The sequence below is a fragment of the Callionymus lyra genome, chromosome 18 (assembly GCF_982586985.1).
Source record: "Callionymus lyra chromosome 18, fCalLyr1.hap1.1, whole genome shotgun sequence".
NCBI classification, from domain to species: Eukaryota; Metazoa; Chordata; class Actinopteri; order Syngnathiformes; family Callionymidae; genus Callionymus; species Callionymus lyra.
In genome coordinates, this window is record NC_141835.1 from 19375299 (window position 1) to 19391128 (window position 15830).

Sequence of the window (15830 nt, forward strand, 5' to 3'; positions counted from 1 at the left end):
AACATAAGGTTCCATCAATCTGGAAAAAAAAAGTTTTGAATTGAAGTTTGAATTTAATAGAGAATATATGTGAACTAAACTTTTAGTAAAGTATTTCCGGTTCCAATTTGATACGTATTTAAAGGTAAAACCTCACTTAAATCGTTGTACTTTGTAAGTAATATATAATTTAACCTGATTTAATGTTTCATAAGCCTAAAATAATAAAATGCATTCAACTTCCAACAAATCTTAGTTCTGTCATTACAAAAGGTATATTGAGTTTTGTTTTATTAACGCTTTTTCATTGAAGAACCTGGTTACTTTATTTGGTGCATCACACAGAAAGCTCAACATGGCCCAGCACAGGCTTGTGTCCCACAATGTAGCTGAATGTTCGGTGTACAAACATGAAGATGAAAGGCAGTGAAGATGGACGAGAAGCATCGGATGGTTTATCCAGTGGCTCACTATTTTTTTTAAAGAAAGTTTGTGATGATGGTGAGATGATAAAGCAAAACCTGGATCAACATTCTGAGGAGAGTCTCACAATTATTTGTGTCTTGTTATAAACAACATAGCTTCCGTTTGTACTGCGTGAGATAAACTTCAAGTGATCAATCATTGATCAAAAACGAAAGACTTTTTCATGTCAATAAGATTACAGGTGTCAATCAAGATCTATGACTTGGAAACTAGCAGTTACTTTGCTGAGTTCCAAAGTATCTCTGCTAGTTTTCCCCACATTGTGGGCCAACAAGTCTGACGACTTTCTTCTTAAGAAGTGAACGATGCCTCTGAATTATCCTTGTAATTTATTACAGATGAAAGTGATGAATTCATGTTTAGGTTTAAGCATGTTCAGATATAATATATTTGATCAAATATGCCTGGACAGTAGTATTACTGAATACAGAGTGGGGAACTATCTTTTAAATAAAAACTGCAGCATCCGATACATTCTGTTGACCAGAACCAGATTAGTTTATAGTTCTTCTCCTGTTGAATTTTTTTATTTCTTCTTGGGTGCGTTGGGTGTGTTGAATTTGAAAAAGATAATGTCTCCGTCCTCCACAACATGGTTTCTCCCTTGTTGCCTGTATTTTCCAGCAGACTGTGAAGCAAGACGCATACATTTGTTAATTGTCTTTGTAATGATAATGAGAAGTAAAACAACAGACAAACCTTGGCTGCGTTTTCACTGCCCTCCTCTTTGAAGTCAACGTACTTCATGACTTCTGCCATGATGAATCCCTTCTCGAAGTCAGTGTGGATCTTGCCAGCTGCCTGAGGAGCCCGAGTACCTTTCTGTTGTGGAGAACAAGTGTGAGATCTTCAGCTTCAAGAGATGATCCACGTTAACCTGATTGAAAGTACAAGTGGATCATGTAAACCAAACTCACCCTCACAGTCCACGCTCGCACTTCATCTGGTCCTGCTGTGAAGAAGTATTCAAGCTGGAGTGCAGCGTAGCCAGTCTTTATAATCTTGGTCAGAACACTTAAAAACACAATTTAAAGACCATTAGAAAGAACACAAACTTCCAAATAGGGGTGAAACAAATAATTGACTTGTTTAAATAATTGATCCATTTAATTCAAATTTAATCCAAAAAAAACAACTATTTACTAGAATGTGGATGAACATCAACTCTTAATTTAAGTATAAAAATGTAATAAATAAATTCAAGAAATTGTCAAATTTGGCTTATTAAAGGCCAGAGACTATTCTCCTGGAACACCTCATATGCAGACCATTCCCAAGGGTTCAATCAAGTTATATTTAATCCTATCCAATTATTTACATGCTCAAAATTCAGTTAACTTGAGGGCAATACAGTAACCTTTGTTTTGTCTCACCTCTGGGTTTTCAGTTCCTCACAATACTTCTTCCCCTCATCCTCACTCATGTCCAGCAGTTTGGATTCCAACGCTCCACTCACAGGAATGACTATAGCGCCGGGGTCATTGGCATCAATCCATTCCTTGATTTTCACCAACCTGAAAATAAAGTCATGATTTATCTTATTTATTTCAGCACACAAGTATTTGGTGAATGATAATAATAACTTTTAGGCTGGACATGTAAAGAAAAGAGAATCCTAGTGCAAGAAAGACCCCAGATAGTTGTTTACTGATCAATGGGAGACAATGACGCCACCTATAGGACTGTAAGATTGCACAGAATCATGAGGACATTTTTTATTTTTTACAATGCTGGAGCCATTTGGAACAAGCACAAAAGGTCCATCCTAAGGAAGATGTCATTCAATGGTAGATCACACAAAGTAGTCAAAAGTGAGCTTTTGTTGATTGAAAAAAAAAAAGATTTAACTGAAATTAGGGACACTATTGTTTGCAGACATACCTGAGCAACTGAAATAAGAAATCCTTGCTTGTGTTTTTAATCAATGAATTCTTTGACACGTGTCTGTTTAAAAAAAAAAAAAGTATATGGACATAAGCTCAATACAGTAACTGCTTCAAACCAGGATATAGATCTAACTGAAGAAAATATATATTCCAGTTGAAAATCTTTATTTTGACTGTCAACTAAGATGTTATTTAGTCATAGTGTTTATTTTGCTCATCAATATACTCGTGCAAGCTGGGGATGATTAAAAAAAATCTATTGCTGGCGGATTAAAAAGAGGGGTTTGAATGTGAATGAACAGTTTCAACATTACTTACCACTTGTTTTTCTTCCTGATGTAGTCCTTCTCAGAAAGGTTGACAAGGTAGATCATTGGCTTCGATGTCAGGAAGAGATACTTGTTCAACACCTCTATCTGCAAAAAACAGCAGAAATCCTTCGTGTAACTATAGATAAAAGGAGGGATGGAAATTAAAATAAACAACATGAAGCAACGTACCTCTTTCTCATTCCAGTCAGGGTAAAATCGAACTGCTTTCTTATCCTCCACGACCCACTTCATGACTTTCACCATGACATCCTTGAGCAAAAGATGTGGACATTAAATGGTTGTCTTCGTCTAGATGTAATTTATTAGAGGTGAACTTTAGACAACTTACATATTCAGGTCTGAGTTTCTTATCATTGCCCCTGACTGCCATTTTCTCCAGTTTGTCAACAATGGGAGCCATCATTTCCTCGTCTTTCAGCCGCAGCTCTTCGTGGATGATCTCCATGTCCCTCACAGGATCAACATTTCCCTCCACATGGATAATGTCTTCGTCATCAAATGCACCTGTGGCGAGACGATCCAGATATTACTCGATACAAAAAGAACCAACAACTTCCATGGCTTGCACATTAAATCAATTTCACAAGCACACATAAAAGACATTCGTTAGCACATTTCTGTGATTTACACCACAAGATGGCACTTAAAGTATTGACGCTGAGCGCTACACTTATTAGTCAAATAAAACATTATTTATAGAAACTATGTTGAGACTTCTGCCATTTAGCCAGGACAACCCACAAAACCTTTTTACACTGAGAATACTGAACAGCACGAGCCTTGTAATTTGAATGTTATCCAATACAAAATATATAAACTGATATATCTGGAGTTACTAAGCAATGTAGGAAAGGAATACATATAACTTATTTATATAATAATAGAACATATCACAGGACTCGGGATATACATTTTATCAAGTGCTAATAACATAATTTTGTATGCAGCTCTGGTCTGTAGACACTTTTAATGAATATGTTAATTTTATCATTATTAGAATTTTTAAAATAGCTTATGTCTGTCTCACATGCTGTTATATACGTTTTGTTCTCCATATCATCTTCTTTGCTGCATATTCTTTGTAGTGTATGCACAACACTCGAGACTTATTTTGACAATTAAAAAATATATATATATGCGAGTGTCTGAGGTTAACAATCATTGCGCCACTAGAAAAATGCGACTTTTGGAAGAATCCCTGGTATGCATTAATAGGTTTGTTTCTGGCTAACACCGTTTTAGTAATCCAAAAAAAAACTTACGTCAGAAATGGTGTGACACGATGAACAGATGTTTTTGTAATACGTACACAATGGATAAAGATCGTACAGTGTTTGACCTCCGTTCACGTTTACTATTGCGTTAATACCATTATTTACAAATGTTTTGAAAATATCAGCATCAACTTCAAGTAAATATATTACATTAAAACATGAATATTTTGTTGAGCTTTTTAGGTTTAGGAGATGTAGCATGATTTAAAAAAAAATAAAATGAACTTACTAAACATAATAACAAGAGCAGCTGTAGCTCTATTCCATGAAAACACACAACCATCCTAACCTGACAGTCTGGACACACCTGTCATTCAACAGTCACTTTAAAACAGCTGCGGGGGTCATAACTTACGTGTCATGTGGAAGATGGCATCACATGCACTAATGTGAGAGAGGAAAGCATTTCCAAGACCTTGTCCTGCATGGGCTCCCTTCACAAGACCAGCGATGTCCACAACATTCAGAAAGGCAGGGACCTTACTGCAACACATGAACAAAGGCCAGTGAGAAGTTGCCATTGAACCTTGACAGGCTGAATTCGATGTTTTTCTAAAATACCTGAGTGGTTTGTGGTACTGGCAGAGGAAATCGAACCTCTCGTCAGGAACAGGAACTCTGCTCTCATTTGGATCAATGGTGCAAAATGGAAAGTTCTCAGCTGAGGCTTGACTTTTGGTCAATACGTTGAAAAATGTTGATTTTCTAAATGGGGCATTTTGGAGACAGTGAGTAAGAAAGTAACCATATCCACTCAGATGTGTTGCCCAAGTTACTCACCCAACATTAGGTAGTCCAACAATTCCAATTTTTAACGAGGTACCAAAACGCCCGATTAACACAGGCTGTTTTGGGGCGTCTGCCTTCTTCGGGGCCATCTGTTGTGTTAAAAAAACAGTAGTTAAAAAAAGATCGATCTGCTCCAGGAAAATGTAATGACAAGTTTAAACTGTTCATTTGACTGCAGCCTTATTGTCAAGTGTATGCCTTAATATCCATTAGCCATTGAGGCGACGTGCTAAAGTTAGCTTGTGGCTAGCTGCAGCCAGTCCTCGCAACGTGCTAGCTCGAACATGTGGCTCGTCCACGACCGCTGGTTTCACTCGTTAAAAGTTATTTTTATAATCCCAACTTTTCTAGCAGTGTACCTGTTCTGTTTGTGCGCGGGCCTTAGCTCTACGTGGTATGGACTGAGTGGATGTGTGATCACACCGGCCGTTCCCCTGCTGGAAAAGGCAGATGGGAAGAAAAACCGGAAGTGTTTTGACATTGGCGTTTCCTGATTGGTCAGAACAACCCAAGAGACGGATGTCACCCAATAAAGCATTTCTTACAATTTATCAGTATTTGTCTTTGTTGTTAAATCGTTTACATTAATTAAAAATTGCTGCTTTTTTTTTTTTGCTTGGTTGTATTTATCTTGCCTTTTTTGTTCTCTTATTTTACTCGTTTATTCTGTACTGACATAACAAAAGTAAGTAAATCATTTTTATTTATATATCACTTTTCCAGACCAGGGTCACAAAGCGCTTAAACAATCAAAACAATATTCAATAAAGTATATATTTTAAAGATCAAGATAAAACTGATAACACAACAGGAGTTCCAGAAAATCAAGGAAAAGCCTGAACAAATAGAAACGTCTTAAGATGTTTCTTAAAGGAGTCAGTAGATCCATCAAGCGCAAAGATAGAGGAAGATCGTTCCAAAGCTTAGGAGCAACAGCCTGAAAAGATTTCTCTCTTCTGGTCCTGAACCGTGTGCGTGGAACCATCAGTAGATTCTGATCCACAGACCTCAGAGCCCGAGCTGGGGTGTAAGGCTGGATCGGATCACTGATGTAAGGAGGAGCCTGACCATGAATAGATCTGAAAGTAAGAACCAGAATTGTAAAGTTGATCCTGAAAGAAACTGGAAGCCAGTGAAGAGTTTTAGGGATCGGAGAAATGTGAGTTCTTCTACTAGAGCAAGTTAGAATTCTCGCTGCAGAGTTTTGAATCAACTGCAAGCGAGACAGCTCCTTCTTGTTAAGACATGAAAACAAACTGTTACAATAGTCTATACGAGAAGAAACAAACGCATGGATTACAAACTCCAGATCACGTTCCGACAACATTTTCCTAAGTTTAGAGATTTTTCTCAGTAAAAAAGTACTTTGTTGGCAATAATGACAAAATAAATGTTTCTGTATTACGATAAGAATGAATGTATCTTGAGACCTTGTGCAAATACCTTCTATTAGTAAGAGTATTGAGGCTGACACGTAGATTGATCCTCCTGTATGAAATGTATTTCAAACACACTGGATCGCCAACAAAGAAGTGGGTTTAAAAAAAAAGTTCAAGATTCTGGATTGATCTCCCCCAGCCAGTCCCCAGACATGCAATCCAATAGATAATCTGTAGAGGGAGTTGAAAGCCTGGTGACAAGCCATAAAAGATCACAGTTCTTGTGAAGATCAGGATGTAAGAATGTACCAAAACATCAGCTAAAGTGTGTGTAAACTTCAGGAACCGTTTGACTGGCACTGACAACCAGGGTTATATTATAAAGTATTGCATTTTTGTTATTGACCAAATATTTGTTTCTGCACGATTAGACACATAACATCTTGATTTTTTACATTCTGTCATGTAGAATTTGTCATTGCTAAATACTTTTTGGTGGCCACCAACATTAGATACGACAGATACAAGATACTTATTTCCAAATTTATTTTTTGCATTTTCATTCACTTACAACTTTAAATGTTGAGATAAGTACAAGATTGAAATGCATATAGATGAAAAGATGTCTAATATTTTTACACAGCAACTCAAACAAACATTTCAGTTCTAATAGTCCAGTTATGTGATGGGGAAGACGCTCTTCACTGTACACAAGATTCAAATGTCACATTAATTGTTGAAATATATTTCATTAAACAGTTGCTACAAACACTCTTAAGCTATGAATTGAAAACCATGTTGACTCCAGTTTCTCCTCTGGAGCTAATAGTGACCTGTGGGAAAAAAAGATTATATTAAGTTCAATATTAGCTGTCTATCTAATGATAAAATATAACATTGCTGTTGTAAATAATGTAGAATAGAAGCAGTAGTTAAATATATATATATATATATATATATATATATATACTGTATATGTGAAGTCACAGAAAAGTTCATCATGTGTGATCATAACCAACATACGCGGTGAATAAGATCTGGATCGAGAGCAGTAGGTTCTTGTGTAGCACTGAGGAGACTGATATCTGCGCCTGAGGAAAAATCAAACCCCTCAAATGAGGCATTATGAATATATCCATTGATGTTGATAGGTCTGAGGTAGAACCCACCTGTACGTTCTGCACTCCCTGTCATCATAGCGACTGTAATCTCGGTTGTAATTTCTATTCTGACCTCTGTCGCAGCCCCGGTCGTAATCCAACGAAGACCGCCTCGATGAGCCACTGCTGCCGCTGAAAAACGGACATGGTTCGTCACATACATCGCAGTTCCTCACTAGCAATGGACACAGACTAGGTTGACCGCCCCATGTAGATGCCAGGAGTTGGAGTGTGAGCCCGCTTGGTGATGGAGAAGTCCACCCGGATTCTGCGTCCATCGAGCTCCATCCCATTAGCTTGCTCTTTGGCCTGAATGAGACACAGACCGTAGAACATGAAGCTACAAAGCCAATCTGTGTTGACTTTACCTTTGTTTTAAAAAACAACATTTACCATTGAAGCAGTATTTATTTATTTGTATTTCTAGATATATTAATTTTTGTAAATACACAAACTATATTACAGTACTATAAATATATCAAAATATTATTTTCAGACATTACATTTAGTATTATCACTTATTTATATAAGCATGTTCTGCCTCTGGATTCACGGCATTTAGTCAAAACTTAAATTACTAATAAATATTAAATTAAATATGTAAGTCTTTTCTACATGGTTACTTTTTTGTAACTTGATCGACTTTTGACCTTTATTTATCTTTAAAGTGCAACCTGTGTTGATTTAAGCGTTTCTTAAACGGATCTTGAACCTCTATTGTATCATCAATATGTGTCTGTTTGTACAAAACTCTCGTTTCATTGAAATATTTACATTAGAGAATGTAATTATGCCCCGACCAACGAAAACACTTTCTGGAAATTAAATCTTGTTTACCATAATCACACCCACTCTGCTGTGATTGGTCAAACATCAATGTACGTCACCACGCATCATCAATCCCGGAAAGTGACTCGTTGTCTAAAAAAATTGGGGTGTGATTACAGCTGGCTGCAGTAGTGAAGCCCATTATTACGTCATAATGGACTCAGCTTTCGTAACCTCTCGTTGGCCGGGGGCGAACTTTATAAAGTAATAACTTTTATACATGGCCATGATGAAGGACTTACTGCATCTTGGAGAGGCAGACTTGAACATTTAAAACGTGAGTGAGACAGGAAAGACGGAGTTTTATGTTAGTTGCCCCTTAATAACATGTAATGGTAATAACCATGGCGAAATCGTTAACTTTTACAGATGAACATCATAAAGGATCCTTTGTGATGAACTTTGAAGCACATACAGTAGAGTTTTACCTGGAAGTCCGGGTTCAAGTCGGCCCAAGGTTATAAACCTAAAGCAAAAAGGATTTGCCACTTTTACAAGTGCTCCAGAACACACAGTGGGGGAGACTTGTCGTCTATAGAACGGTTAGTATGTCCATGCTCACTATGTCTCACTGTTACAGCTGCCATGCTCATGAAGCTTTTGCTTCCATATTTGGAATACTTAATCTGAACAGGCATCCTGATTGGACTACAGTAGTATAGAAAGCAAAAGGCATTTAACTATTAGATAATCTACAGCAGAGCCATCAGTCATCCATATCATGTCCACGATTGGATGTTTGAAATTATAAATATACAAAGTGTTAAGCCAAACTAGCAAGTACACCACGAGTTTAAAACCGACGGTTTATGAACCCACCATTCCTTACTCTTGAAAACAGTTGTGTGGGGACTTGCCTGATGGAGATCTTAGCCTCTGATGTCATCTGCTGTGTGTGATTAAACTTGAAGAAACTGAAGAATATGTTGTTGTTTTTTTGTATGTAAAACTGAAGGACTGGCTTAATTTTTTCCAATTTATTTGTATATAATAAATAATTGTTATTCTAAAGAGTTTGGTTTCAAGTGGTTTAAGGAATGTAATTATATTTTGAATGAATATGTTAACTCTTTATTGCACTTTCTAGATATGAGCCAATCTTCAATGTTTATTTTCAATATATAGAGAAAATGTGCAAAATGGCTTAGTTTGTAGTTTGTTAAACACTTAATGGACTGTGGGAGGAAATCTTGGGTCCGGACTTGAATACAAATAAAACGAGGTTTGGTTTGTTATCTTAACATTTAGTTACAGTAGAGACAACATGTCACAGAAGTTATAGCATCTCTTGGAAAAAGTACCAAAAAAAGGCTAAAAATTACTTAAAAAAAAAACAAAAAAGCAAGAAAAAAAACACTCTTGCTTCAGTCTCTAATTCTTCTCACCTCTCTTGAGTCCTCATAGTTTTGAAAGTAGATGAAAGCGAAGCCTCTTGAGCGACGTGATTGCTGGTCGTACACGATGTTGATGTTGTCCAGGGCTCCGTACTTAGAAAAAACTTCTCGCAGCTCCCTCTCGGTGGTGTACAAACTCAGACCAAACACACCCAGACAGGAGTTAGGTTGTGGATTGGTCTTAGAGAGAGGATAGAAAAAAAAAATCTTCAGACTACAGGTTCTATCACTATCAAGATAGATATAACGTTAAGAATTCCTTTGGGAAATTGGGGAGTGACTAGTGAGGGTTATCAAGATGGATTAAAGTAGAGGATGGTGTGGCAACCCCTGATGGGCAATGCGAAAAGTAAATAAAAAGAAGACATTGAAAGGCTCAGTTACCCTGTTCCCAACATGTCTACGGCGATCTGACAATGGAGAGTGGCTGTTGGAGCGGCATTTTGAACGGTGGCGAGACCGGGAGCGTGAGTAGTGTCGGCGAGAGCCACGAAGAGAGCGAGTCCTTTGAACAAACACAAACAAAAATAAACACATTTCAAAACAAGAAGCTTTTGTCAAATGCTCTATTCGTTCGGACATACTTTGTCTCACCTTGATTTGGACTTAGATTTGGGTTTAGATCGCGAGCGAGATCTCGACGCAGATTGCTGGGAACCATCAGAGTGTGAGGGCGACGGGCTGGCTGATTTCTCCGAGCCCCCACTGGGTAGACTTTTTAGCTCAAGCTCCCCATCCTGGACAACCAGAAATATATAAAACTGACGGGCGAAATTCAAGTTTATGACAACATTCACTTGCCAATAAGCTCATCCTAAAAATGGGAGAACAGATAATAGTGTGGGCCAGTATAAAAAATAAATTAAATTAGTAAAGACAACAATAAATTATTGACATCTTCCTTGATTTTCTGGAACTCCTGTTGTGTTATCAGTTTTATCTTGCCCTTTAAAGTATATACTTTATTGAATATTGTTCTGATTGTTTAAGTGTTGTTTGTGTGACCCTGGTATAGAAAAGCGCTATACAAATAAAAATGACTTACTTACTTACTTACATTGTTTGCACCCTTATAAAAACAAGTGTTTTCTTCCTTTGATTTGTATGTATAACAAAATAAAATCATTGACAATGATAAATGACTGACAATGTTTTGTACCCCAATAGTAAAACAAGTGTCTTTATATTTTCTAATTATGGAAGTATTTATTTATCCATTCATTTCGTCCCACAATTCTGCCTCTATTATTGAGCAAAAACTATTTGATTTGTTTTTCTGGAGCCACTACTAAATAGTTTGTGTCCGTTGAGTTTGGTGGTCAAATAGGCAAATAAATTAAGGAAATAACTTTATAAAAATGAAAGGACATTAGGGTTTCTATAGCCTCATAGCGTCATTAAGTTAGCTATTACACGCTAAATAAAAGATGGCGACTCAATACTGGAGTCGTTCGATATCAAAGTAAAATAAAAAAACTATTTTTTTGAATTTATTTTGATATAATATACAGTGTGTATGGTTTGATTTCAGAGTCTTAATGTACTTTTTCTTTTAAAGAAAATGAGCAGAAAGATAACGTTAACCTTCTGCCGATGTTCGTTTTCCTCCCTCGTTTTTTTGTTGTTTAAATCAGTTTAGTATGTATATTTTCGTATCTACGATAGTCATGTATTAACTCGCCTGTTCCTCGATATCCTTTCCGTCCTCATTCATTTTACTATGACTGGAGTGTTGAGGTTTAGGAAATTCCGCATTTATGCACTGAATACACCTTTCATTTGAGCCCATATAAGTGGACTAAAGCCATTCGATCAAAGTGGTTTCGTGTCCAGTTACACGAAAGATGACGTTTTTTTACGCATAACAGGTCATAGCACGAATGTAATAAAAAATATATTTTCACATTATATTTGCCATAAACAAATACATTTATTTCAAAAGTTTTCAATTCATGCCGCATTGAAATAGTCGCGTTTAAAAGTATATTTACATTTTTTGGCAAATATATAAGGTAAGGTAAAAAGAACTTTATTGATCCCTCAGGAGGTCTCCTTCGGGAAATTGTTTAAATATATTATATATTATTATTATATATATATTTTGTTTACATTATAAACGTTTAAAAAAAAATTTTGTCCAGATATAGGCATTTGATTAATATTCATCAAGTCTTTTATTTGGAAGTTAAATCTTGTCCTTTTATGACCTGGTTTAAAAATATGTTGTATAAGTAAGTAAGTAAGTAATATTTATTTATATAGCGCTTTTCGAGACCAGGGTCACAAAGCGCTTAAACAATCAAAACAATACTCAAAAAAGTACATACTTTAAAGATCAAGATAATACTGAGAACAACACAGGAGTTCGAGAAATTCAAGGAAAAGCCTGAACAAATAGAAACGTCTTAAGATGTTTCTTAAAGGAGTCAGTAGACTCCATCAAGCGCAAAGAGAGAAGATCGTTCCAAAGCTTAGGAGCAACAGCCTGAAAAGATTTCTCTCCTCTGGTCCTGAGCCGTGTGCGTGAACTTTTTACATCCATTTAGATGAAATCTGGGGTTCATATATCTTGCTCAGCAGCAAACTAACATTCTATGATAGGATTCGACCCAACAACCTTTCAGTCACTGAGTGACTTTCCCTCTCTTTTACTATCCCGGGTAGAAGATTATACACAGCGGTACTGATCAAGATGACGTTTCTTCAAGTGGGTTTTCATTCTGTCTACTTGGGAATTGAGTACAACGTTGAAGAAACTTCTACTTCCAAACAACATTTTTTTTTACTTCAGATTTTAAGGATGAAAAGATCAAGAGTGTTAATAAACTTATATATATATTTACACACACACATTTTCACTGTAACTAAAAAATAATACATTGTTTGGTAAATAACCATCAACATACTTTATTATGTACAAAACAGAAAACTTCACTGTGAAGATAAGAAAAAAAAACACTTCATTTGGAAGAAAAGTCAAACCGAGATACTGACAGTCGTTGAAAACTACACATGACCAACAAAATGAAGAAAAAGAAACTGCTCTGTCGTTGGTCCAGCTTTCCTTTCATCATCGCCCGCAATTGAGTTCTTCGTCTGCAGGTCAAAGTCAGGACCAAGAATGGGAAATCCTGCGGGCTTGTGACATTCGGGTTTGATACAAAACACTGCAGATTGTTTTTCAAAAAAAGGCCTGCAACAATGTTCATCGTCCCGCCAGTGACCTTGAAATGGCAGCCAATTTTAAAAGAAGTAGGAAGTTGTTTTACTTTGGACTGACTTCTGAGCGATTCATTTCATCAAAAACAAACAAAAATAGGGATCTGATTTCTGGTGTTTAGTAGTGACCTGTGAGGGGATAGAGATAGAAAGATTAGCATATGTATACAAGAACACTTTTTTATAGTGCCAACAAATAACGCATGTTGCAAAGCTACAGATTTTATTCTGAAATTTATAAAATTCACCAAAATAAATAAATAATAATTTCAACACATGGTCCAATTTTTTGGAGCCAATACCTTTAATGGATCATAAAATACAATTTTGCACATCCATAGTTTTTTAATCGTTGTGTTATCTCAGGATCAAGGTGAACCAAAGGCCGAAAACAAGTGTGTTTGTGGTATCCCTTGTGTTGTCTCTGGGTCAAGATGAAAAGCGTCTACTCTCTGCATATGTATTTATGCAAGCCAGGGAGATCGTTTACCTTTGCCCAGAGACAACACAACACAGGTTGTTTTCTGGCATCTGGGTCACTGTGACCCTGAGATAACACAAGGGTTAACATACACAATATTTCGCTGGGTTTAAAAAAAAAAAAAAAGTGAAAGAAATTTCAGGAAATACTTTGAAGACGTGAGAAGCAAAAATATTTCAACGTACGCGGGGAGTAGGATCTGGACCGGGACCGAGAGCGGTAGCCTCTGCTGTCATACGGGGATGGGGATCTGCGTCTGTTAGGGAAAAATATGGGTCTAAAATGTAATTACTGGTAACGAGATGTATTGAAATAAAAAGGTAGGACAGAACTCACTTGTACGATCTATATTCATTACGATCATAATCTCGCTCATAACCTCTGTCATATCCCCTATCATAGCCTCTGTCACAGTCCCTGGACACCCGTCTTGAGGAACCACCACCACTGATAAAAAATAAAAAAATGAAAAATTGTACACAGTTTTTACAAAACTATTCGTTCCTAATGTGCGTTTCGTGAACCTACTAGGTGGGCCGCCCCATGTAGATTCCGGGTGTAGGGGTGTGCGCTCGCTTTGTAATGGAGAAGTCTACTCGAATCCTGCGCCCATCCAGCTCCATTCCATTAGCACCCTCTTTAGCCTGAGAGACACACACCCACCACCTTTATACACCGTCAGCTACAACACCAGGAGGCTTACCTCTCTTGCATCCGCAGAGTTTTCAAAGTAGACGAATGCAAAGCCTCTCGAGCGGCGGGACTGCTGGTCGTACACAATATTGACATCACTCAGAGGCCCATGTTTAGAGAACACGTCTCTCAGATCCCGTTCGGTGGTGTACAGACTCAGTCCGAACACACCCAGACAGGTGTTGGGATCTGGGTTGGCCTAAAAAAAAAAAAGAAAGAGAAAATAAGGTAAAAATTATGCAAGGACAACATTTTGGAACTTGTGATAATTGACTGAAAAAAAAAAATACCCTGTTGCCGACATGTCTGCGACGATTTGACATGGGAGATCGACTGTGGCTTCGGCGCCGACCCCTGCTGCGCGAGCGGCTGTTGGAGTGACGATGGTGAGAGTGAGAGCGAGAGCGTGAGCGTGAGTGGTGTCTGCGTGAGCTTCGGCGAGAACGGGATCTGCATATTCCAAAAGAACGATAAATGAGTGACATTTTATACAAATATTTTTTTTAAAAAGAAGGAAACATGGCTTTACCTCGACTTTGATTTGGATCTGGATCGCGAACGAGACCTTGATCTCGAATGGTGCGAGTCATCTTTAGAGCGAGCTGGTGAGCGGCTGGCAGATTTCCTTGAGCCCCTAGGAGACACGCTCCTTGAGTCATGCCTCGAGTCCTGGAGACGCCACATCAGGAGTTAAAACTGTCAACATCTGACAAGGTTGAATACAAAATGAGACAGAGGGCAGAAGTCCTCGTCCCTAAAACCCTCTTTGAAGAGGGAGTTCTAAAAACAAGACTATAGCAAATCATAGTATGCAAGGCCAATATGAGACTAAAACATAGATTAGCTGTGAAACATTTTTACAGAAATGATAGCATTTAAAGTGAAGAGATACATTATTGGCCAGTCAGAAAAGAAGAGCATGCATTTGTTCAGAGAGAAACATTATGAAATTTGAGTAATGACTTTTAAAAAAAAATCACTCATACCCTTTCCAACTTCTGATCTTAACTTCACAACTTCATTACTTCATACAACACAACTTCATTTCTTCTTTCTTCTCTTTGACATTACGACTTCTTTCCTCCTCTTGCCCAATTTACCACCAGCCATTAAAACACTAGCAGGGGCTTCAGATCTTGATGACTTCTGTTCAGCAGCCAAAATATTAGCATGCATCAATCATTAACAAGTTCACATCTGAAACGTCTTCAGTCTTTATCCTTCTTCCAAACTCAACCTTAACAAAGAACAAACAAGGATGATAAGGCAAGTTGCTCTCTGTAAAAAGAAAACCAATAGGTACAAAAAGATAGCACGTTATACATCACTGTAATGTTATTTACACATTTTTGCAAATGTACATATTTTCATAACATGAGTGTTAGCTTAAACATACAATTACACGTGTTTAAATAACATGGAGTTACATCAAGGACACAATTCTAAACAGAAAATAATGCAATGGCGTCGACATCGTTGGAGTAGGCCGTGCGGTTAAGCTAACATGCTAGTACGAAATGCTAACATTATCGGATAACAGCATTGGCAAAATCATATGCACATTTAAAAGCTACACATTTAAAAAATAATGCAAAATACAAAGAACTAGCATTCAATACAAATAACGACGTTAGTTAGCATTTTTTCCTCGAACGATGATACATATCTTTTTGGCAAAAACAACTCACCCGATCCGCAAAGTCTTTTTCGTTATCGCTCATTTTTAACAATAGCAGACAACAAAAGCCCCACAAACACAAAACCAGACAACCGTGACAACAGATGAGCAACTCAAAGAAAGACCTCAATGTTACTAGTAGGTACGGCGTGATTCGTAAAGTTCGGATAAATTATTTCCTGTTCCGGTTTTCCAAAAGTAAAACCATTGAGGTGGTCTACACAATAGCACTCGTTAAAATGTGAACAAAAC

At 37.2% G+C, this 15830-nt stretch overlaps 2 protein-coding genes across 2 annotated transcripts; both read right to left on the reverse strand.

The window, feature by feature from the left end:
- Positions 1-252: 252 nt before the first annotated feature.
- Positions 253-5229, reverse strand: LOC148060864 (obg-like ATPase 1). The gene is made up of 11 exons (XM_087779270.1): positions 5106-5229; positions 4738-4835; positions 4519-4662; positions 4313-4440; positions 3012-3187; positions 2852-2932; positions 2670-2767; positions 1839-1979; positions 1383-1479; positions 1165-1287; positions 253-1093 (listed from the first exon to the last, which is right to left on the reverse strand). Exons 2-11 carry the CDS (start codon positions 4833-4835, stop codon positions 992-994), a joined length of 1188 nt encoding a protein of 395 aa, XP_087635396.1. The 5' UTR covers positions 5106-5229; the 3' UTR covers positions 253-991.
- A 1427-nt stretch (positions 5230-6656) lies between these two features.
- On the reverse strand, positions 6657-15732 carry LOC148060865 (uncharacterized). Its single transcript, XM_087779402.1, has 16 exons — positions 15589-15732; positions 14430-14569; positions 14191-14350; positions 13911-14099; positions 13736-13851; positions 13544-13654; positions 13389-13463; positions 13267-13273; positions 11189-11305; positions 10102-10244; positions 9892-10012; positions 9499-9687; positions 7479-7594; positions 7295-7417; positions 7149-7216; positions 6657-6958 (listed from the first exon to the last, which is right to left on the reverse strand). The coding sequence occupies exons 1-16, from the start codon at positions 15619-15621 to the stop codon at positions 6948-6950; spliced, it is 1719 nt and encodes a 572-aa protein (XP_087635528.1). The 5' UTR covers positions 15622-15732; the 3' UTR covers positions 6657-6947.
- Positions 15733-15830: the final 98 nt, after the last annotated feature.